Source organism: Zootoca vivipara, chromosome 6 (genome assembly GCF_965207765.1).
Source record: "Zootoca vivipara chromosome 6, rZooViv2.hap1.1, whole genome shotgun sequence".
NCBI classification, from domain to species: Eukaryota; Metazoa; Chordata; class Lepidosauria; order Squamata; family Lacertidae; genus Zootoca; species Zootoca vivipara.
In genome coordinates, this window is record NC_142589.1 from 61,665,934 (window position 1) to 61,690,068 (window position 24,135).

At 42.3% G+C, this 24,135-nt stretch overlaps 1 protein-coding gene across 1 annotated transcript in view; it reads left to right on the plus strand.

The window, feature by feature from the left end:
* ARID1A (AT-rich interaction domain 1A) overlaps positions 1-24,135 on the plus strand; it is a 90,744-nt gene that overhangs the window by 42,550 nt on the left and 24,059 nt on the right. The window contains exons 5-8 of the mRNA XM_035121144.3: positions 20,442-20,682; positions 21,530-21,619; positions 22,507-22,674; positions 23,504-23,819. Coding sequence (XP_034977035.2) covers positions 20,442-20,682; positions 21,530-21,619; positions 22,507-22,674; positions 23,504-23,819 — 815 coding nt within the window. The remainder of the gene's footprint in view (positions 1-20,441; positions 20,683-21,529; positions 21,620-22,506; positions 22,675-23,503; positions 23,820-24,135) is intronic.

Consider the following 24,135-nt stretch of genomic DNA (forward strand, 5'->3'; position numbering starts at 1 on the left):
TGTGTAAGGCAGTTTCCTGTGGAAAGCTTCACTCCAGCCTTTGCATTTGGATGACATCATGAAGAAATAAGGTAGGCTGCTACCTACAAAGGGCAGTCTTGGCTTGATGGAAGATATGTCTACAGATAGAGTTCAGTAGGTCTATTTATCCCATTCCAACCCTAATCAAACTATATTTTCTCTTTTGTGGAAATTCCTTCAGAAAAAGGATTGTGGTCCAGTAAATATGTCTAATAATAATAGTAATACCTTCCTAACTAACACAGGCTTTTCATTGTGACTTTAGCTACCATGTGTGTTACTCTGAGTTAAAAAAGCATGTTACACATAGACCTGTTTTGCATTTGACTAAGCAATAACTTAAGTACTATAAGCATGAGCAGGAAGGACCCATTGCCCATGGCTGTGAGGATGACATCAACAGAATTTAGTTTCACTTTCCATGTAAACTTGTTTGCTGTTCTATGCAAACCAGAGATTGTGGTTTAAAATGAACTCTGGTCCATTTCTAAATAAACCAAACTATAAATGGTCAGTGTTTTGAACCATGATTTGCAGTTTATACATAACAATCCATGTTACACAGAAATGAAACAAAACAGCTGAAGGAATTGTCCTGGCTGATGGGAGCAAGTCAAGACAGCTTCTTCCTGGAAGCTGACAAGCCATTTCACCCATCCTCTTAGCTTCTGAGATTTCACCAAGCATTGCTCAAGCACTTCCCATCTGGTCTTTGCTGTCATAAGGACTCAATACGTGAACTTTTTTTTAAAAAGAGAATGTAACAAGAAGTTTGTTCTTCATCCAGCACCATCAACCACAATTGCCATACCTTGAACATTATCATGGACATAAACCTACTTCTGAAAATACATATCCACCTCTAGTCATAAATAGCTCCATTTTTTATCACCAGTTATTCTAGTGCATAATGATCAGGAATTTATGTGCCTCAAATTCAAGTCCAAAGATTAGAAATCTATCCAGATTGGCCTTTGGGTACCAAGCATAATGTCAACAACACCAATTACAACTTACTGTTATATAGAAGAGAATTACCACAGAAGCACTGACACTAATGGTTCTGTAACAAATAAATTGTATTTTATGTGTGATTTATTGAATAAAATTTATGGGTCCCACACTACTTCAGGCCCAGTGCTCCTAAGAGGGACAGCCAATTCTGCAACACAGAGGCATTTGCGTAAGTTGTGCTTATATAGGTATGTTGATACCCAGGCATTCTGCTGAGTGTAACGAGTACTAATACATTAGGTTGTGGTTGAATACATCTGTATTTGTGTGTTATTGAGCTATGAATTGCACCGATTGCTCAGGTTATCTGACGTGCAGAAGACGTTTCTTCATATGTGGTTCTGCCAGCTTCTCTCTACCCCCAACTCACAGTGCCCCAAATGTATAACGATCCTCAGAAGCTGAAAGTAAAGCAAAAAGAGCAAGCATTCCTTTTTCTACAGTTGTAGCCCATAAAATGGGCTCTACTGACCAAGTTTCATATAGTGGTGGGGCAAGATGATGATTTGGGGGGCTCAAATTTTGCTGAGCTAGATGCTATCACCTGTTTTGAAGTTTCTGCCTGAAATTTGTTCCCTTGGTCTTGGCGTTTGTGACTCCTTCCCCTCTTTTTGTGGTGTGGAACTGGGCCCAACAATTTGTAAATTTATGGGGAAATAATATTTGCCTGCTAATTATAACTTGTCTAGGCATTGCTGTAAATGGTCCCAGAGTACAACAGTGCCAGAGATCCATATGGCATTTGAAGGATCAGTGCCTCCCAAATTTGTTCTGGCAGAAAGGTTCCTATAAAGCCTGGCTGTTAAATGACTCTGCTCATTTGCATGGAAAGACTAATAGCAAAACAAACTCTGCACGTGACTACCCACATCTTCCCCCCACTTCTTTTCTAGAGCCCAAGTCCTTTGAGCCTTTTATAAACATTCAAACAATGTATTCTAACACCATTACCAAGTCTCTTGCTGGGAATTTTTTGTGTCATTCCAGTGACATAAGTATGACCTGCTTCTTGGAACTGATCTGCTATTTGTCCATGTGGCGCTCCCACCTCTGAACTAAGCCAGTCTAACCTGGTGCTGGCAAGGAAATTCCCCACCCCACACTGCTGTGTCAGTCATGGCCGTGCAGCACGGAATGCTGTGTGCTTGATTCTCTTCGAAGAAGCAGCCAATCAGCGCCTGCCTTATAAATCATGTTGCTCTGAGCCACTGATGCAGTTTGCTGTCCCTGTGCTTCGTGCAGGAGGCTGTGTTTGCAGCAGATCATTCTATGCTCGATCCAGGGCCCGTTTCCTGTTTCTATTCTAGTCATTGGTGGCTCAGCACGGCTTCCTGCCTGTATACGTTACAGATTCCCCTGATGGAAGCTTTTTGTTTTTTAAGGAACAATTTCGGTTAGAAAATTAACTGAAATATGAAGCCAGCTGCGACTTGGAAAGGAGCAGATTTAGACAACAGGCGTGTGCGCTTTAAACAGTGCTGCCATTTCTTTCTTGTTCTGCTTTAAGCCTAGCTTCGGTAAGCAGGACAGGCTGGTTTTTAATCAGAAAATTGCTAGAGGATACCCAGTTCTGATCTTGGATTCCCAAGAGTGGCGGTTTCTTAATCTTGTATAACCACTGAATTGGAAGAGCCACAATTGCAATTGCTGCTTGCTTCAAATGAATAAACTAAATCAATGCATTTTAACTGTGTAGAGAGAGAAAAACCAAAAACAGTGAGGGTGAGAGGAAGAGTAGTATGTAAAATACAGTATGGATGAGAATTACATTGTTTTAAAGTCATCTCTGAACATTCTAATTTGGAGTTTTATCAGAAATAAGCTAGGTTTTATCAGAAATAAGCAAACCCTGCACTTAAACCGAATCAGTGATCTTCTATTGCATGACCGCCATATCACCCACTAAAAAACACAGTTCAAGACCTGATTTTTCTATTTATAAAGAGGGTTTTTTCAGGCTGGTGGTTATAAGTATGACATAGTAGTGTAGATACTAGACATAGTTTTAAAAGCTGAGACCTAGAAACTGTTAACTGCTTGCCAGAATGAAGATCTATTTGTCTCAAGAAACACAAGTCTGTTTTTGACCAGGATAATTCACTGAGCCCACCCACATGACTTCACACTTTGTCCTCTAAATACCTAATTTTGCTTAGACCTATAATATTTATCCCACCTGATTTGAAACACTGATTGTTCAGCAACTACCACTACTTATTCCTGGAATGTTTGGCTGTACCATGGGTTCACTCATACTTGAGAGAGCACCCTGTGTAATTGACAACATCCAGGGCCACCTCTGGGCTTGTATCCAAACAGGATTTGTATGGTTGTAGGGCATGTTGGTTCATTATTGTTGATGATATGATGCTGTCCAACCCTGTACTCCAGCATGAGCTGTATTCATTACCCATGTGTTTGATTCAGGCCTGTTGTCCTCTTACATTCAAGTAAAAGGTCTTACTCAGTTTTCTTGATGGTGGTTTTGAAATAAAATTACAATTTATGGTATATGCATACAATTCACTTCTAGTTAATGACCTCTGATAATAAGGGCTAGTCGGTAGAAGGGGTTCACACCTGAAAAATACAAAATACAAAAAAACAAAAACTATCTATCTATACAAACGCACACCACAAAAACAAACCAATAACCCACATTTAAAAAACATTTAAAAAGCAATAGAATGTTAGTCAGCTGGATGCCTGGTTGAAGAGAAATGTTTTTGCCTGGCACCTAGTGATATTTTATATCATTATATGAAAGCGACTGGCGAGTCCACAAATGGGGAGCCATTGCAGAAAAGGTCCATTCTTGTGTTGCCACCCTCATAGAGGAGGCACACAAGGACCTGAGACGATGATTGCAGAGTCCGGGTTGGTTTATATGGGGAGAGGTATTGCAGTCTTGAGCTGTGAGAGGGAGCACTTCTTTGAATCTTAATTTCCCCCCTCCTTATTTTCACAAGTCCCTGCATTTAAAATAAAAGTTGTTTTATATATAATAAAAATCAAATAAGGGATGTTGTATTTAAAAGAAGTGCAACACCAGCTGTTCCTGTAATTATAGCTTGCATTTATAAAGTTCTGTTGTTTTCTAGGTAAGTTCTGCATTTATAAAGTTCTGTTGTTTTCTAGGACACGGGTGGCGCTGTGGTCTAAACCACTGAGCCTCTTGGGCTTGCTGATCGGAAGGTCGGTGGTTCGAATCCCCGCGACGGGGTGAGCTCCCGTTGCTCTGTCCCAGCTCCTGCCAACCTAGCAGTTCAAAAGCATGCCAGTGCAAGTAGATATAGGTACTGCTGTGGCAGGAAGGTAAATGGTGTTTCCATGCGCTCTGGTTTCTGTCACGGTGTTCCGTTGCACCAGAAGCGGTTTAGTCATGCTGGCCACATGACCTGGAAAACTGTCCATGGACAAACACCAGCTCCCTTGGCCTGAAAGCGAGATGAGCGCTGCAACCCCATAGTCGCCTTTCACTGGACTTAACTGTCCAGGGGTCCTTTACCTTTACCTTAGTTAATAAAACCTCCCCCCCCCCAAAAAAAAAAAATCTGAAAAAATGGTAAACAGCAGTGTTTGACAAAAGATCAGCAAACTCTGAACTTCACCAAATACCTTTGGCAAAAGGAGAAGCTTACCTGACAGCGGAAACTACACAAAGAGAAGACCAGTCAATTGCATATGAAAAACAGATTGAAGAACAGGGCTGTATAGACTTGAGACTTTCAGGATCTGTCATGCTTTTTTGAACTAGAACCACAAGTTCCACCACTTCTCAAAAGTCTTTTTGCATATGAAAGAAGCCCCTGGTGGCTGACCTTGGAGTGGGTTTCCTCCTTTGTCTTATTTCCTCATTAAGGTAATTAGGACCCAAGCAAAGGGGTCTTAATTGAACAAAGCCCCAAATTAATAGGCAAGCAATGCTGCTGTGCTGCATCAGAAGTAATATGGTCAGTCCCAGATGAAGTTTCCAAACCATTTTCAAGCACTGCCCAGTGTAGACAGTTGTATTCCAAACAGAGGGTTGTATGCAACAAAGCCATTATGCAAGTGGAACAAATTCTGCTCATGCGGCGGAACTCCCAACCCCCACTCCCTCCCCCCCAAAAAACCTCATGCAAAACCTCAATTGGATTATATGCCAGTGAAACATAGATCCTGATCAAAGAGAAGGGGTTTCAGTGAGTCTGGCAGTGGGTGCTGTGAATTTGACCAATGAAGCAAGATGATGTATGATCTCCTTCAAAGAGACTGTTACCCAGTTAGCAACAGGCAGTATCTTGAACCTCTCCTTCTTGGGTAACCACCATCAGTTTGTCCTTCAGTATGTTCATTAGCTCCCTTCTAACTTGTAATGGTGCCCAGGCGCTTGCTCACCTAGATCTTTCCATTAATGAAAAGTAGTGTTAGGTGTCATCAGAATACTGTGACTTTACTCCAAAACAACAGTTAATCTTCCAAAGTGGCTTTGCATATATGATGTTAAAACATTGGGGACAGAATGGAACAATGTTATACACCATAGCATAAATTTCATGTGATAGAGCACTGGTCTCTCAATGCCATTCTTTGAGAGAGAAGTGCAGCCATAAAAGAACAATGTCCTCAATTATTATAGTAGACATGAAGATCCTGTAGTCCTCCATATGTTGTTTGTACCTCAACTCACATTAGCCCCTGCTAGCATTGGCAATTGGAATAATGGGAGTTGTAGTCCAACAACACATGGAGCGCCACAGGTTCCCTATTCCTGCCCTAGAGTTCTGGCCTCACCCAGAAGAAATTGATTATCAGTGTATCAAGTACAACTGAAGGTTTGCACCAACAAGGTCATGTTGGAAAAGCCTACAGAATTACAGTGGTACCTCGGGTTACAAACTCTTCAGGTTACAGACTCCGCTAACCCAGAAATAGTACCTCGGGTTAAGAACTTTGATTCAGGATGAGAACAGAAATTGTGCTCCGCCGGCGCGCCAGCGGCAGGAGGCCCCATTAGCTAAAGTGGTGCTTCAGGTTAAGAACAGTTTCAGGTTAAGAACAGACCCCTGGAACGAATTAAGTTCTAAACCAGAGGTACCACTGTAGTTAACTTGCTGAACGTTGTGGAATCCAAAGTTAAATCTCTAAAGCTGACTACCTTGATGAATCTTCTACCTGTGTGGATTTTCTCATACCTCTGAAATCCATACCCTGACAAGGTAAAGAACTCAGTCATGTCACATTCCTGGAACGCTTTACTAACGCCAGCACACTCAAGCATCAATTGCCATGCAGCAATATCATGACTTTATAGCAGCCGTCCACAACCTGGTGCCCTACAGATGTTTCACACCAATATTCTCATCTGCTCCAGTCAGTGTCAAAGTCCATGATCAGGGAAGAGGCAAGTCTCAAATAATGCTTTGTAGTATGACTGCCAATATTTAATCCAACCCTTTGCTTTTCCCCTGACAATGCCCAGTAAAGGCTACAAAGATGGGTCACAGTAGCACAGTGGACAAGAGAACTGGGAAGGACTTCATTTCCCAACTCTTCTCCAACATTTAGCAGAGACATCACCTTGCCAACAAAGTTCCGTATAGTTAAAGCTATGGTTTTCCCAGTAGTGATGTATGGAAGTGAGAGCTGGACCATAAAAAAGGCTGATATCCGAAGAATTGATGCTTTTGAATTATGGTGTTGGAGGAGACTCTTGAGAGTCCCATAGACTGCAAGAAAATCAAACCTATCCATTCTTAAGGAAATCAGCCCCGAGTGCTCACTGGAAGGACAGATCCTGAAGCTGAGGCTCCAATACTTTGGCCACCTCATGAGACGAGAAGACTCCCTGGAAAAGACCCTGATGTTGGGAAAGATTGAGGGCACAAGGAGAAGGGGACGACAGAGGACGAGATGGTTGGACAGTGTTCTCAAAGCTATGAACATGAGTCTGACCAAACTGCGGGAGGCAGTGGAAGACAGGAGTGCCTGGCGCGCTCTGGTCCATGGGGTTACGAAGAGTCGGACACGACCAAACAACAACAGTATTTGATTTATCCTTACTCTTATTAATGTGCTGTTCACTCTAAGGTCCCAGGGCAGGTTACAACATTAAAACACAATATTATTAACAGTTTGAAACAGCAGGCAATCAAGTGGGTCCTAAAAAGATACACCTCAAGTATAAAAAAACCAAAGTAAAGAGGTGTGTCTTCAGCATTTGCCAGAAACTCCTTTTATCAAGGGTCCAGACCCACCTCTGTGGAGAGGGAGTTCTACAACTTAGGGGCTGCCACAGAGGAGGTACTTGGGGTCATTTAGGGCTTTAAGCATGTGAGCACCTTGACTGGCTCATAAAAAAAAAACTGGCCACCAATAAAGTATGCTATAAACTCCATTAAGAAGAGTTTTGTGGGAATTTTTCTGAGGCTTGGGTTTTACCTTCCATAGCCTTGGGCTGAAAATGGTTTTTCACCTCTGTGTTAGAGCCTCATTGTTGTCCTCCATGACATTGGTCTGTGGGTAGTCTGGGTAGTCTGCCCTCCTAAATTCTATTGAGAAAGGAGGTTTGTTTTGTGGTTTATTCCCACACTAAAATGACATCGTTTCCCCCCTGCAATTTAAACTACGTTGAATGGTAGGATGTGGCTTTCAGTTTGGGAGGTGCCCTATCCAAGATCAGTGCTTTTCCCCTTTAAATGGTTTGGACTGCAACTCCCATCATCCCTGTCCATTTGGCATGCTGGCATCCCTGACAATGGGACATCTGGAGGGTACCAGGTTAGGGAAGACTGGTAAAGTCTGTCTGTGAAGTGAGTGAGACCCTGACGTGCATACTGCTGTGAGTATGAGCACGGTTGCTCTCCTCCCCCGCTCCATCACCTCACAAAAGAAATCCCATCTCTGCTGGCTTTTATGACTGATCCCAGAAGTTGTGCATGGATTAGGGATTGTGAGGTTGTTGTAGGCCTGAAGGAAAGAGCAAGCAACTGGATCCATGGTCATTTTCCAGCCAAAAGTGGGATAATCAAGAAGTTCAGTTCTGTTGCCTGTGACCTCAAATCCAGATAGTGGGTTTTTATTCCACAACTATTAATGTGAAGCTTTTTGTATTATCAACACTGTTTTTTGAATGGTCATTATTTTTAGATTTAAGCATTAACACAATTTTCAACAGTCAGTTGAATTGCCTTTTGACTGAATTGTACTTACACTCACCCATATGTAAACTTGTCAACATTTTGTGCATCCGATGTAGTGGACTGTATGTAGTCCATGAAAGTTTATACCACATTAGTCTTTAGGGTGCCATAAGGCTTGTCAGACAACAGTAGTACAAGCAGCCTGTCCAGATTTAGCCAGGCCTCTACTTCCTTTGTGGTGAGTTGCAGTAGCTCCACCTTTTGAGAGGCAGAGCAGTTGCCACCACAGGAGGTAGCAAACAGTGACTTTGAGCTGGGGAAATCCAGGGTCACTCTTGGCAGGCTTTCTTAGAATGTCAAAGAAACCAGCTTAGTTGGTGGTGGTGCCAGCCCCACATTCTTAACCAGCCCTGGCAAAATAGAGTCAGGAAGCTGAGAATTTCCAACATTGCTGCTTGTTGCCTTGCCCAGTATTTTGCAAGCAGCTTTTTTAAATCCAGGGCTCCTTGAAGGGGTAAGCAGAAACAAGCTTTTTTTTGGGGGGGAGGTGGCTGCTTGAGGAAGAGATCCATATCCAGCATTTCCCCAGGAGGAGGAGGAGGAGGAGGAGGAGAATACTGGCTTTCCTGCATGGTGGGTTTTTCCTCCAGCGACATCTTGTTGAGTGCATGAATCATGGTGCTTTTTTCCTCTTTACTTTGAGCCTTCAACCACAAGCTTAGTGTTCCCCTTTAAAAAGGAAGGGAAAGGACATGAGACTGATCAGCCTCTACTTACTGCTGGTGCTTTGAGGATATATTTTAATAGGTATTTCTTAAAAAAAAAAAGAACTGGGGAGGGAGGAAAGGGAGAGGGGAGGTGGAATGGTGTTGAGCAGAAGCAGTGGATGTGATTAACGCGCCTACTGAGCAGATCTGTGGGAGTGGAGTATCGACCTCTGAAAAATCAATGGCTGCTGCAGTAGCAGTGCTGTCTCTCCCTCTCCCCCCTCTTTCTTTTTCAAGGTCTTTAGTTGAAGGAGTGTGGTAAAACCAGCAGCTCTTCTCCCTTCCCTTTGCTGTCCCTAGTTTCACCAAAACAGCTGAAGAGCCTGTTCTTTCTCTCTTCCCCCTACAGTAACTTGCTTAGATGGGTTAATTTTTGTAATTGGAGTGAAATTTCTCGACACACACACACATACACACCAGGCTCCTCCTCCACAGAGCCTCCTTTCCAAGCCCTTCTTCCCTGCACTGCAGATACAGCAAGCAGCTCTTACCAGTTTTGTCTTAAACCCTGAGTAGAAGGAGGTTTTGCTTCATTTTTCAGCCTAAAAACACTATGTTCTTGTTTCCATCCTGAATCATATATACTGCTGTAGAGCAGCAGGAAACTCCTATTGGGAGGAGAAATGTTCTCTCTATCAAAGAAGAAAAACTGAATTCAAACGCCCCTTATCATTTGTGCCCTTTTTTGAAGGAAGGAAGGAAGGAAGGAAGGAAGGAAGGAAGGAAGGAAGGAAGGAAGGAAGGAAGGAAGGAAGGAAAGAAAGAAAATAGGCAGGCAGGCAATTTAATGCATATATAAAGTAGATAGAGATGCTGCCACAACAGGCAAGGAGTTCTCAGTGCATTATTACTTTGCATTTAGAACCTAAGGATCCTTTAAAAAAAATTCTAAAGGAAACTGTATATTTTAAGGAGGAGCTCAAAAATGTGACCAATTTCATACTTACCTGCACTCGGTTTGTGACTTAACTCTTATTGGAGTACATTGGGAAATTGCACATGTGATATAGTCTGTATATACGTGTCTACACACTCACAAGTGTTGGTGTACAAAATATGAAAAGCTTTTGTGAAGAGATGAAAAAGTGGGAGTTGTAAGATGTGCAGGGGTCCCCAAACACAGTTGAAAATATAAGAAATTATTGGGGGCAACACAAAATACCCAACACAAAGAAGGAAGACTGAGGATGCTCAATCCCAAAACAGCCAAAGCTCCTATACATACCACAAAACAAATAGAACACAGACAAAAAAAAGCAACTAGCACCACCCCTTGCCACAATCAACCCCAAGGTCGGAGACTGATGGTGTGGGATAAGGCCAGGTCATGAAGCACTTTAAATACTGACATTAAAATGTTGAATTTGCCCTGGTAGTGTTACAGGTAACTAGTGCATGCAGAAGCACCCATCAGGCAGCAGCATTTCTGCACTAGCTGTGATCTCCAGACTTTATTCAGGGACATTGTTGCAGAAATCCAAACGAGGCTACAGGGACTTGTGGCAAAGTTATCCTGATCCAGGAATGACCACATCTGGCACACTAACCATAGCTTGTGTCTCAAGTGTCTGTGCTGGTTCCATCTCTGTTGAAAATAGGCCATGCACCCAATTCTTGTATATGAGGAAGACCTACCAAGAGCACCTCCATTTTGTCAGGATTTGGCTTCAGTTTATCAACTCTCCAGCCCATCATTGTATAACAGTTCAGCACTGATAAAACTTCATCTGATTCAGATGGAATTAAAAAGCAGAGCCTAAGTGTCATCCACGTATTGATGACACCAAGCACCAAATCCCCAGGTGACCATCCCCATAGGCTTCATATAGCTTTTAAATAACATTGGGGGTGAATTAGAACCCTATGGGACCTCACAATTCAGATATCAAAGTGTTCGGCATGAGTCGCCCAATGTTCTTTTATGGAAATGGTATTGCAGATGCCCCCAACTCCCATGCCCCCAACTCCCAGTCCACAGATCTGATCCTGATGGTTGATGGTATCAAAAGCCACTGAGAGTTCAAGGAGAATTGGCATACGCACACACACACACACCGTATCATTTGCAATACAGTGGTAAGGTAAAGGTAAAGGGGCCCCTGACCATCAGGTCCAGTCGTGTCCGACTCTGGGGTTGTGGCGCTCATCTCGCTCTATAGGCCGAGGGAGCCGGCGTTTGTCCGCAGACAGCTTCCGGCGAATCAGAGCAGCACACGGAAACGCCGATTACCCTCCCACCGGAGCGGTCCCTATTTATCTACTTGCACTTTGATGTGCTTTCGAACTGCTAGATTGGCAGGAGCTGGGACCGAGCAACGGGAGCTCACTCCGTTGTAGGGATTCGAACCGCCGACCTTCTGATCAGCAAGCCCTAGGCTTTGTGGTTTAACCCACAGCGCCACCTGGGTCCTGTTTATGAACAATTTGGTTTACGAACACCGCAAAACTGGAAGTAGTTTCCCAGTTTGAAAACTTTACCTTGGTATAAGAATGGAATCTGAATGGTGGAAGGGCACCGGCGGCAGGAGGCCTCATTAGGGACAGTGCACCTCGGTTTAAGAACGGTTTCAGTTTAAAAACGGAATTTCGGAATGGATTAAGTTCGTAAACCGAGGTACCACTGTACAAGTAATCAACCCGAGCTGTCTCAGTTTTTACCTGTGTTTGATCATTCTAGCTGTGAGCAAATTTGGTGGATACCAGATTAAACTTCTCAGTATAGGTTCTAATTTGGAAATTAATCAGTTGAAATGAGAGAATAATTTTCCTGCATGAGCTTGAAAATCGTGACTTAAAATGACTTTGGATATGTTTATATTTTTGTGTTCTGCCTAATTTCTCATTGTTTCTGCTGTTGCAGGTATATTTACAATTATGAACACTAGCTCTTTCAAATGAAGTTAAAAATCGGCCAAAACCATAATACAGACAGTACAATCAACTGCTGGTGGGCACAATTGCTAGTACTCATTTTCAAATGCCCCTCCTAGATGCAAAGTTTTGCCTTTTTTATTAAAGCTATGGAAAGTGTTTAGCTTTTAAAAATTGCTATAATTTTTTTATTATTTTCAATTTGAAAATCTAATATGCAAAAAAGCACCCCCATATCAGTCAGCATCATTGCATTTGTAATACGTAAGTAATAGCGTTCTAGGTTGTACCAAGTTCCACCATTACCTAAAATAATAAATAACTTCCCCAGCAGTGAATTTGCAAATAGAAATGCTGATTCTGATTTTTAAACCATAACATTTCTGTAGTGTTTTACATTTGAAGAGTGTTTTACAAGGTGTCTAGCTCAGTGTTTCTCAACCTTTTTTGGGCCAAGGCACACTTGTTCCATGAAAAAAATCACGAGGCACACCACCATTAAAAAAGTTAAAAAAAATTAACTCTGTGCTGCCCTATATTGACTATATAATTATGACTGTAAGAAACACTTGCCAATTGCTGTGTTGGTTGCAATCTCCTGTAATAAGGCTTCACAAGCCACTGATTTCTCTGCCAGCACAATCCTTTGCTCAGCAAGTTTCAGGTTGAGCTCATCCAGCCAGCTTCTTTAAGTTTGTCTAAAACCACCCTCCCGTGGTGGTGGCTGTTGAGAGCTGCGCTCGCCCCGCGTCGTGACCCGGCCAGCTTCCTTTCCGGCGGGTCAGTGTCGGATATTGGCGGCCGCCAGGCACGTGACAATGCAAATCGCCCTTCTTGTCGCCGCACGTCGCGGCACACCAGCCAGCGTCTCGCGGCACACTAGTGTGCCGCGGAACAGCGGTTGAGAAACGCTGGTCTAGCTGAGTGGCCCTCTCATGCTTGTACACTTGCTCATTCAATTTGAAAACATGAATGAGCCTCTGGTTGCTGTGAATAGGAGTGCTTTTCTGTATGATAGCCTCTTGTAGATGAGAAAAGTTGACTTGATCTACTCTAGGGATAGCCAGTGTAGTGACTTCAATATGTTTTAGAGCTACAGTACCCATCATTCCCAACTAGTAGAGCTGGTTGGAGTTACTAGAGTTCAGCAATGTATGGAGGACACTATATCTTAGTCACCCATGATCTTCTTCATAGCAAGTTTATGCTCATGCAATAGAGCTAGAATCATTAGAGAACGTGTGTGACCAAGTGTTGATACCAAACATTTCCAGACGTTTTCATACAGTCAGAGGTTTGCATGTTATGGCTGGCCTTGATAGTCAAGCCAGAAATTGGGATCACCCTCTCCCTTTCCTGCCAGTTTGGCTAATGCTTGGCAGTGGTGCTCCATTCACTTCCAAGCAGCTGTCAATAGAACCCTCCCACTACCCTTTCCTTCAGGAAAGAGCCAGGGAATGTGCTGTCTTATCTGCTGTTCAGTGAACATTTTCAGAGTGCCTCTGCCAAACAGCAGCCAAGGAGGCTCCCTGCCACTTCCCTTATGCTTCAGAGTAGGAATGGGAGAGATATGCTTGCCATTTTGGCTCTGTGTGCCCAAGGTATTTGACACAGTTGCCAACCAACCCCTAGCCTGTCCTATGTTTGGAGCTGAGGGGAACACTGCACAACCACCTGGGTGATCTCAGTCCACCTTTGCAGCATCAAGGTTTGGAGGAAATCTCATCATGCATCCCTCATTTTGCTCTCCAAAGGGTGATGGCTAGCTTGCTGTGGAGATGGAAAATGTAGAAACCTGTTAAAAACACCTGCTTTCCATGAACCATATACAGTGGTGCCTCGCTTAACGAATGCCCTGCTTAACGAAATTTCCGCTTAACGAAGGATTTTTCGAGCGGAGCTTGCCTCGCTAGACGAATGCGTTTTACGAAAAATTCATCTAGCGAATCACGGTTTCCCATAGGAATGCATTGAAATTCAATTAATGCGTTCCTATGGGCAAAAAAAGTCGAAACAAATTCAGTGCATTCCTATGGGATTCGCTAGACGAATTTTTCGCTATAAGAAAAGACCCGTGTGGAACAAATTAATTTCGTCTAGCAAGGCACCACTGTAATGTAACTTAAAAGGTGAGGGAACAGTGTTGAATAGGTGCAAATGTCAGGGCTGTATGTCATTAATTCTGCACCACTGGGCACCTATTCTATACCGTCCTATACCGTTTGGGAACACTTTTTTTCTAACATGTGAATACTCTGTAGGTCCTGTTCAATGGTTTCGATATATAATTTTACCTCAGTTTTATTTCTACCAGATTTCTTCAGCCTTCTCTTTCCCTCTTCCAAATACAAACCTTCATTTCGGGCTCCTTTCTCCTATATTCATAGGCCTGTGATTCCCCCCTCCTTTTGTGAAAGTCTTTGTGTTCCTCTTTATAATTATCAGTAGCTTAGCCAATGGTAGATGGAGACCCTTATCCCTTTTCCACCTATGTGACAATAGAGCAAGTTAGCCAGTCATTACCAAAGGATTTACCACCATGTTGCAAAACCTTATAAGAAAGACTTTTTGGAGTATGCAATTAATTAAAAGTAAAGTACAGTGACACCTAAAAAGGGACACAGGTGGCATTGTGGGCTAAACCACTGAGCCTAGGGCTTGCTGATCAGAAGGTCGGCGGTTTGAATCCCTGTGATGGGGTGAGCTCCCGTTGCTTGGTCCCAGCTCCTGCCAACCTAGCAGTTCAAAAGCACATCAAAATGCAAGTAGATAAATAGGAACCGCTATAGCGGGAAGCTAAACAGCGTTTCCATGTGCTGCTCTGGTTTGCCAGAAGCGGCTTTGTCATGCTGGCCACATGACCTGGAAGCTATACGCCGGCTCCCTCGGCCAATAATGTGAGATGAGCGCGCAACCCCAGAGTCGGTCACGACTGGACCTAATGGTCAGGGGTCCCTTTACCTTTACCTTTTACAGTGACACCTATGCCATACTGGGAGGAACTGTGAGCACTGATCCATTCTTACAAGGATGAAATGTTTTGTGGTCATTAAACCCAAATTCTGTACAAACTTATTACTCCTTGGAATCCTGTTGTATTTAACATTTTAAACTAGACTTTTTAAAAAATGAATTTGATACTGTTACAATGGACCCTATTAGTTGTGGCACAGCATGCACACATTCATCCCTTCTTGAGAGTGCTGGGAACCTTGAGAGTCTTTTTGTGATGCCCAGAGATGGGAAAATAGTACTGGAATATGCGCTACTGTTAGAGTGTTAGAGTGGTAACTCTACTGTTAAAGCAGCTTGGGGCCAAAAATCAGCCCAGAAACTAAGAATATTATTAGTCTAATATTCTTAACAAAATCTGATGCCTTTTAATTCAGAATAGTAAGTACTGCAGGTGTATTCTGAGTCAAAACTATCTAGCTCTTTTGTGTTTGGCTGTACTGGGAATTCCATTTTCATCTTTGAAGCAGCCTTACTTACCCCTCCCTTTTGAGGGCTGTTTGATTTCAGCCATAGTTTTGTTTTGGTATGAAAAGGTGGTGTTAGCGGCTGATTCCCTATTCACCAGCAGCACGAACAAACTCCTGCTGGCATAAGGTTGAATTGGGCAACCAATCGCAGCTGGAACAGTTATAGTTTCGGAGTCCCTGTGGGCTTCCGCTATCAGGTCACATCCCAAAATAACACTGGGCAGTATTTCAAGTGAAGAAACAGAGGCTTTGGGGTTGCAGCCAGCCTGGAGTGTGAGATTCTGTGTGAAATACTTGGAATCCCTCCAACATTTTTGATCTGCATGGCAGATGAGCAATAAAATGCATAAAAAACACATTGGAAACACATGAGGAAATTCTCCAGACCAAGACATTTCCTTCATGCTGGCAGAGTTACTGCTGTTGATTTGCACCTCCTGTTTTCCCTTGCTTTATTGGCTGTATTGAGAAAAGGAGGGAAGAGTGCTTTGTTTAGCATTGTTCAGAGTTGCTCTGTAAAACGACCTTTAAACTGCTCCACCAGTTTACTTCCCTGGAAACATATATTTGAATTTAAATATTTTACTACTTCTGATGACCTGCAATATATTGTCCCCGCCCCCTTTTCTTTTCTTTCCGAACTTCTATGGCAGTTATCATTATTTACAGGTTCCATAAGTTTTTATGACACTCTTGTGGCCCCAATTGAAAAGTCATTCTAGATGTTAATAATCTAAAAGTGACCACAAACTTCATAAAATGGAAACTAATCAGCAGACACATACACAAACGGTGTTCATTCTCCGCAATTTTAAATGATAAACCTTAGGAAGCAACATTTGTATATATTCTTATTTCCATACCTTAGTTTGTAACATCACTGCTGTCCCAAGATTTCAATAGAAAGCCCTGCTGGAGGAGGCATCGGTGATGCCAAGTGTCAATGAAAGTTCATCTTTTTCCACAGATTAATTTCCTTTAGGGCTGATTTCACATGTTACCCATGTGGCATGGTCACCACATCTACCCAGATAACTGCTTGTGTGAAGTGATACTCACATGGTTTGAGCTTATGGCTGTAACTCCACCAGAGAAGTCCCCTCCTATCAAAAAGAACGGTTTCCCTTAAGTTGTCTCAGTCAGCCTGAATGTCAAGGTGCTGATGTATACAAGTAGTTCATCACTCATGTGTTTGGGAGTGCAGGGCAATATGTGAATAGGCTTTCTGTTTAAGATGAATGAAAATGTCCTTGGCTCCCTTTCTGTTTTGCTATTCAGACCTTTCTTAAATGAATGCAATCCAAATGGGATTTCCTGGTATTGTCAGCCCTGTCTTTTTATTGGTCTTGTCAGACCAGGAATTGGTGGTTGAGGAGAAGGAAGCTTTGCAAATCTCCCTTGAAGATCATATTTCAGATGTTTTTTTGGGAGAGGAGGGCCTCTTCTCAAATGTTCCAGAACAAATATTTTATTGCAAAATAAAAAAAATTCCTTCAGTAGCACCTTAAAGACCAACTAAGTTTTTATTTTGGTATGTGCTTTCGTGTGCATGCACACTTCTTCAGATACACTTGAAACAGAAGAGTCAGACCCTTATGTATATACAGAGGGTGGTGGGGGTGGGTGGGAATGGGTGATGGGCTGATGGGAGTGGTAAACCTGTAGATGGCTGTTAACGACTGATGATGACCGCAATTGGTCCTGCGGGGGGGGGGGAGCAAGGGCTGAGGCGCTAAAGAAAGCTTGATCATGCATAATGAGATAAGAATCCTATGTTTTTGTTCATCTCAGAACAAAAGGTCTTTGGTTATTACTATATGAGCATGTAAATGAGTTGAACCCCCTTAAAAAATAAATCAGTATTAAATGTTGCAAACGGAGTTTAAAGTAACATACAGTGTGTGTATGTGTACAGGTCTCAAAGATTTTAAATTGTATTGGTAAGTTTCTGTTTATTCTTCCTGGGTCAAAAGTGTATATTCTGAGTTTATAGCTGATGTGTCTGATTCTGTTAAATTTGTGTATGAAACCCTGCCTTGGTTTTGTGGTACTGCTGTTTAACAATTCCTGCAAACGTGTGTGTGAGTGAAATGGTGATTGTTATCATCATCATAATCAAATTTATTATCTGCCCTAATCCAGCAGGTCCCAGAGCCCACCTGATAGGATCTGTGGGGAAGGAGGCAGTCTCACACATATTTGGGGCCTAGGTTTTTTAGGGCCTTAAGCATTAGCATGAGCACATTGAATTGGGCACAGAAATGAACTGATGACCAATGTCACTGTTTTAGAACAGGGATGAAGTGAGTTCTAAAGGCAACCCTAAGCCAGTAATCTGGCTGCTGCATTTTGGACAAGTTGAATTTTCCAAGTTATATTCAAGGACAGCCCTGTGTAGAGTGTCCAAAGTCAATCTGTCCAAAAGGGGCTGTAGCTGACAAACCATCCAGAGCTGGAAATAGGACTGGAACTTCCGTTATCCCTGACCATTGGCCTTCTTGACTGTGGCTAGTTAGAGTTGTAGTTCAAAACATAAGAAAAACACTTGGTTGGAGAAGGCAGATACAGTCAGATTCAGCTAGGTGATACTTGGGATCTCATGTATGCAGCCTCCCATTCAGCTCAGTGGGCCTTTCATATGAAAGATGCACTGAGCTATGTGGTTCTACTCTGACTCTACCATAGTTTGCAGTATGATGGAGTTCTTTTATCATTATTGTTATTTGTCTCCCTGCTGTCCTCTCCTTTAGCCAAAGCTGGGTGGTTACACAAGACTGAATTCTGCCCTGGAATCAGATCACCAGTTCATGACCGGTTCAGACAGACCTTGATGTCCTTTTTAAATGGAGCATAACCACAGGGGCTTTGGATTGGAATAACAACTAACTGTTTAATTAGCAGCCAAAAGAAATAGAATTCCTTGTGTACTATGAAATTGCTACAAGGCCTTTACCATTAAGAAATACTATAAAATTTACTTCAGTTTAATAATTTCAGACCAATGTTGTTGAGCATTTAAGAGTCTAAAGCTAGACTGAATATTGCTTTCAATTTTAGCTTTCTCAGTTTAGACTGAGAGCATTGTTTTCCATCATACATGTGCTCATCAGTAGAGAGATCATAGGATCTCATAAAAGGTCTGTTTATACGAATTTTATGAACAATCCCATCTTTCATTACAAGTACTTTCCTTGGAGAAACATAACATTCATAGTCTTGCAGGAAGTGATCTGCACGCAAATGGCTGTAACAAATATTCTGTTGTGGCACCCAAACTGTCTTAATGGATTGCAATGAAGAGCAGTGTATTGCTTCGTTCTGATGCGCTTCTCCCATCACATGCCTGCTAGACTCATTAGTTGTTTGATCAGTCAGTCTTCAAGCATGACCCCCAATTACGGTAAATGAAATTTAGGTATCTTGTAGGGCCACCACTCATTTCTCATTTTAACTAATAGTCAGAGCCTTGTTGTGCTGTATTTGCAAAAATCTGAAATGTAGATACTGCTGCATGGGACTTTGTTAGCTAATTCAGTATTATTTTACTCTGTGTAATTTGTGGCGGAAGCTGATTGTGTGTTTTGGAATTAGACATCACTGACTTGCTTTCTTTCATACTTTCAGAGTGTGTGTTTCTGTAGTAGAGATAGGCAGGAAGCTATCAGCTAGGCTGCTTAAATGTCTTCTGAGAGTTCAGCATGAACACTTGGATAGCCCAGTTCTCCTTTCCCTTCTAAGCCCTGCTCCCACCTCCTGCTCTCTGTACTAGTCCTTTCCTATCAACTCTTTCCTTCGACCAGAATGCTTCAACAAGGCAGCCAGACATATCATTCCCTCTCCTGCTTGTGTATTCTCATTGTGGTGCATTGATTAAAAATGGGTGGTTCAAGCGCATCATGGAGTCCTTGCTGCCAAAATGCACCAATCCCGATAAGTAAGATAATATAATGAAAATAAGATTGTTCTGATCATGGAAATGTTTTGTGTCATTCTGGTCAACCCATCACAGCAGAGACATTCATATAGAACTGAAAACAAAACTGAATTGGCATGCCTTGCTTTATAGAATCATTTGTGCAGGAAGAAGAGACTGGAGACATTATCATTAGCTTGCACATAGTTTGGTGTGTGGAAGTGAAGTACAAGTAGGGAACAGGACAAGAATCTAGGGGGCTTCTGTTGTAAAATAGAAATAAGTTGTAAAAATTGAACATTAACAGGACGTACTATTGCTCATAAGACATACTTGTTGGTAAGTAATGCTGTAAAAAGCAGTACAATGTAAGTTGACGGATTTATGAAAGATGAGACATTTAAGTGTCAAGTTGGTGGTCTCCAGATCTTTTGGAATTAGGGTATTTTTTGACTACAACTCCAGTTGTCTTGAACTGCATCTGTGCTTGCTGGGGCTGTTGGGAGTTGTAGTCCAAAAAAATCTGGAAAGCACCAGGTTGATAAAAGGCTAGTCAAAACTGGGAATTGAGCAATACTACCTTTATTTTTAGGGTGTCCCTAGGTTTGTTTCATTGAGATGTTGGGCATGATGGACTGTAGCATTTCCTCTTCCACCCTTTGAGGGTAGTCGAGATTTTCAGAATTTCATCACTCCTGGTTACAATCAGACAATTTCCAGATCCACTTGGTAGCACTTAAGTCACTGTTGCAACTGTGGGAATTGCTCATCTAAAGGATTTATTTCTACCTGGAACTAAGTTGCAGCCTTCCCTACTGATAGCAACCTAAGTTTTCTTCTAAAGGAAAAATCCCATAAATTTTGTAGTACAGTGGTACCTTGGTTTAAGTACACAATTGGTTCTGGAAGTCTGTACTTAACCTGAAGCGAACTTCCGCATTGAAAGTAATGGAAAGTGGATTAATCAGTTCCAGACGGTCCAGGGAGTACTCAACCTGCAGCGTACTTAACCCGAAGTATAGGTGTAATTGTTTCTGGAAGTCTGTACTTAACCTGAAGCGTACTTAACCTGAAGCAAACTTTCCCATTGAAAGTAATGGAACGTGGATTAATCCGTTCCAGACGGGTCCGCGGAGTACTTAAACTGAAAGTACTCAAACAGAGGCGTACTTAAACCGAGGTATGACTGTATATGTATAGTAGCAGTCTCTCCTTGATGTGACATGCTTTCCTTTGTGTGTCTCTATAGGATCTCTCTGGTTCAATAGACGATCTGCCCATGGGTACAGAAGGAGCACTGAGTCCTGGCGTAAGCACATCAGGGATTTCTAGCAGTCAAGGAGAGCAGAGTAACCCTGCTCAGTCTCCTTTCTCTCCGCATACCTCTCCTCACTTGCCAGGCATCAGAGGACCTTCCCCTTCACCAGTTGGATCTCCTGCTAGTGTTGCTCAGTCACGCTCTGGCCCACTGTCTCCTGCTGCAGTACCAGGTAAAACTTTCTTTTTTACAGGCACAAGCTTCTTAGTTTTAACAAACTGCTTATTTTAGGAAGGTGGTTAGAGTGTCTGACTGGGAGTGAGGAACCCCAGGTTCAAATCCTTATTCAGCCATGTACCTCACTGGGTGACCTTGGGTCAGTGACCTCATTATTTTGCAGCCTAACCTACCTCAGGATTATTGTGAGGAAGAAAGGAAGTCCGGGTGGTGGTGGTATAGAAAAATGTAGAGGAAAGGTGGAATATCAATGTTAGCAATACATTACAAATAAATATGGGGTAGAGACATGAGTTCAGAACCCATGTCCTGGGTGACTTTTGTCTACTTCATTATCTCTCCTCTTTGGTTCACTGTTTCTGAATGAGAATAAAAATGCTTTATGGATAAATAAAATACATTTTATTGCATGCGTTCATCTTTAAGGGATAAAGCAAGCTATGAGCCAGAAATCTCTTTCTTTATAAGTGGGGTGGGGAACCTCAGGCCTGGCTGAATGCAAGCCTCTAGGAGCCTCTGCCTGGTACATGGGACTCTCCTGAGGCCACATTCTGCACTGGGCCTTCTTTGGGGCTTCCTTGAGTGCTTTTACCTGGCTGAAATGAGTTCTTCAACTATGAGAATACTGCTTGCTTAACTAGATGAAGTATGTGGTGGGTATAGAAATCTGTACTTTGGGGGTAACTCTACAGAGGTAAGAGTCACATCTGTAGCTCCATCTACTTTCCCCTCTGGCCCTGCCACTTTTTGTACCACTTTCAGGTTTGTCTTTTTTGAGCTGCTTTAGTGGGGAGTGAGGTGAAATGCAGTTCTTCACCATCATTTTTTTCTTTGTTGTGCAGGTAACCAGATGCCACCTCGACCGCCTAGTGGCCAGTCAGACAGCATCTTGCATCCCTCCATGAATCAGTCAACCATAACCCCTGATAGAGGTGTGTGCACGTGTGCAATGACAGTTGCGCTGTTTTGCCTTGCTTCCTGTATATAACAAACATCTCAGTGGTTCACCCATCAGTCCTGATGCACATGATAATCTTCCATGAAAGGTGTAACTGGTGATTTACGAATTAGAGTAGGGAATTGGGACAGTCTTTAATGTGGAATGTGAACTGGAAACATACTTGCACATATAATGCTTTTGTGACAAAATTAGTTTTGCCATGGTGCAGTTTGCATCATTCTCCAAATTATGCTAGATACACACACACACACACACACACACACACACACCTATACTTGTTTTCCTTTTGCCACTCCACCTCAGGTTATTGCTTACAACAGCCTTCCCCAACCTGATGCCTTACAGATGTTGCTGATTTCCAAACTCCCACCATCATAATCATTGGTCATACTGTCGGGTTGATGGGAGTTGGGAGTCTAAAATAGGTGCAAAGGTGCCCAACGGTAAATTCAAATGTTACCTCTTAACTATAGCGATCAGTGGGAACAATGCAAATTTGTCATTAGCATCTGGTACAGCTGGCTGTTGCTTGTTCTATTTATTCATTGAAATAGGGTACCATGTTACTTTCACTTTTGCCACCCCATTCTCACCTTTCTCAGTGGGTTCAGATAACTTAGCAGTCATCATAAATAACTCCTTAAAGTGACAGCTACAAAATAAGAGTGTGCTGTGCCACAGTTATGATAAGACTAGGGAATTACCATGTGATAATTTTTCACTGAGGTTTTCAAGCTATTAATGTGAATGTAATTTATGAAGAATTTGGGATTTCCAGAACTAATTATTTTATCAAATGTGTTTCCATCTGCATAGCCTGTTTTCATAACAATATCCCTTGAAATCATTATTAATTAGGTTACATACAGAGGACTCCACAGATGCCCCAGTATAATTCCCCTCAGCCTGGGTCGGCCTTATCTCCACGTCAGTCTTCTGGAGGACAGATGCATGCTGGGATGGGACCTTACCAACAAAATTCCATGGGCAGTTATGGACCTCAGGGGGGTCAATATGGGCCTCAAGGTGAGAGCATTACACTTGTGTTTCAAATAAAATGCATGAGCAGTGAACATGTGTTGTTTCTGTGGTTGGATAAAGAACACCTGCTTAAGACAATGAGACGCATGGGTAGAAAGCATGAGCAGTCTTGTCTCTTGACCTAGGAAGTGTGTGATTACAGTTTTTATCATGGATGTTGTTTATTGGATTAAAGTAAAGGGTGTGTGTGTTCTGCCACTATTGCTGAATGTGAACTAAGTATCAACACAAAACACTAACAGAAGATTTTAAAAATATGTGCTGGAGTATTCATTTAGAAATTTTGGGAAATTGAGGGGGGTTAAGTGTGACTTTTGTCTCCACTTCATAGCCCTTAATACAGTTAGTTTTGGTAATTCAACAAGTCATCTTAATATTTGGATCATTATTGATTAGTCCAGCCTTTGACAATGATTGGCTGATTAACTTAGTCATGAGATCTCTGGTGGAATGATGCATGGAAAGACTCCACATAATGTGGGCACTGCTTTGTGGTTGATATTGCAATGTAGCTGTGGTGCATTTGTGTGTGTGTGTGTGTGTGTGTGAGAGAGAGAGAGAGAGAGAGAGAGAGAGAAAGAAAGAAAGAAAGAAAGAAAGAAAGAAAGAAAGAAAGAAAGAAAGAAAGAAAGAAAGAAAGAAAGAAAGAAAGAAAGAACTGATGTGGAATAGTTTAACATTAGGACACTATTTTGTGAAGCCAACATTCTCCCGTCTTTTATCCTGCCTTGTAATATGCAGGCTCAAGATGCAAATGCAAGAATTGCCAGGACATTCTTTGGTCTTGCTGATCATGCTCCCCTTTTCTCTGTAGGTGGATATCCCAGGCAGCCAAACTACAATGCTATGCCCAATGCAAATTACCCAAGCCCAGGAATGGGAGGAACCATGAACCCAATGGGAGCAGGGAGTCAGATCCATGGTCAAACTGGTGTACCACCCTATCCTGGGCTTCCTCCAGGGAGAGGATTGAGCCATGCTGCCATGGGGAATAGGCCCTATGGACCCAACATGGCAAACATGCCTCCCCAAGTAGGGACTGGGATGTGTCCTCCACCAGGTGGCAGGAAAGCACAAGAAGCTGCTGCTGCTGCTATGCATGCTGCTGCCGTCAACTCAATCCAGAATAGGTAAGCCATGGGGGACCTCTTACCTCTGAAACAGAATTTCCTAGAATTTCAGCTCTTTAAAACAATGCCTCTTTAAATAAGTCATCATAGACTTCCCTAAATCCAGAGTAAAATACTGTTAGTCACTCTATTTGCAATACAGAAAAGGCAAAGGCAGTCTCAGATACTGGCACTGAATTATTACCAAAACACTCTAAAACAAAGTACAGTCGCAAGAATAGGGTGGAACTATACACCTATATCTGTATATATAATATCAAGTGTTGCAAGAGGTATACCTTCATCTTACAGCAGAAACTGCATAATGAAGATGCCA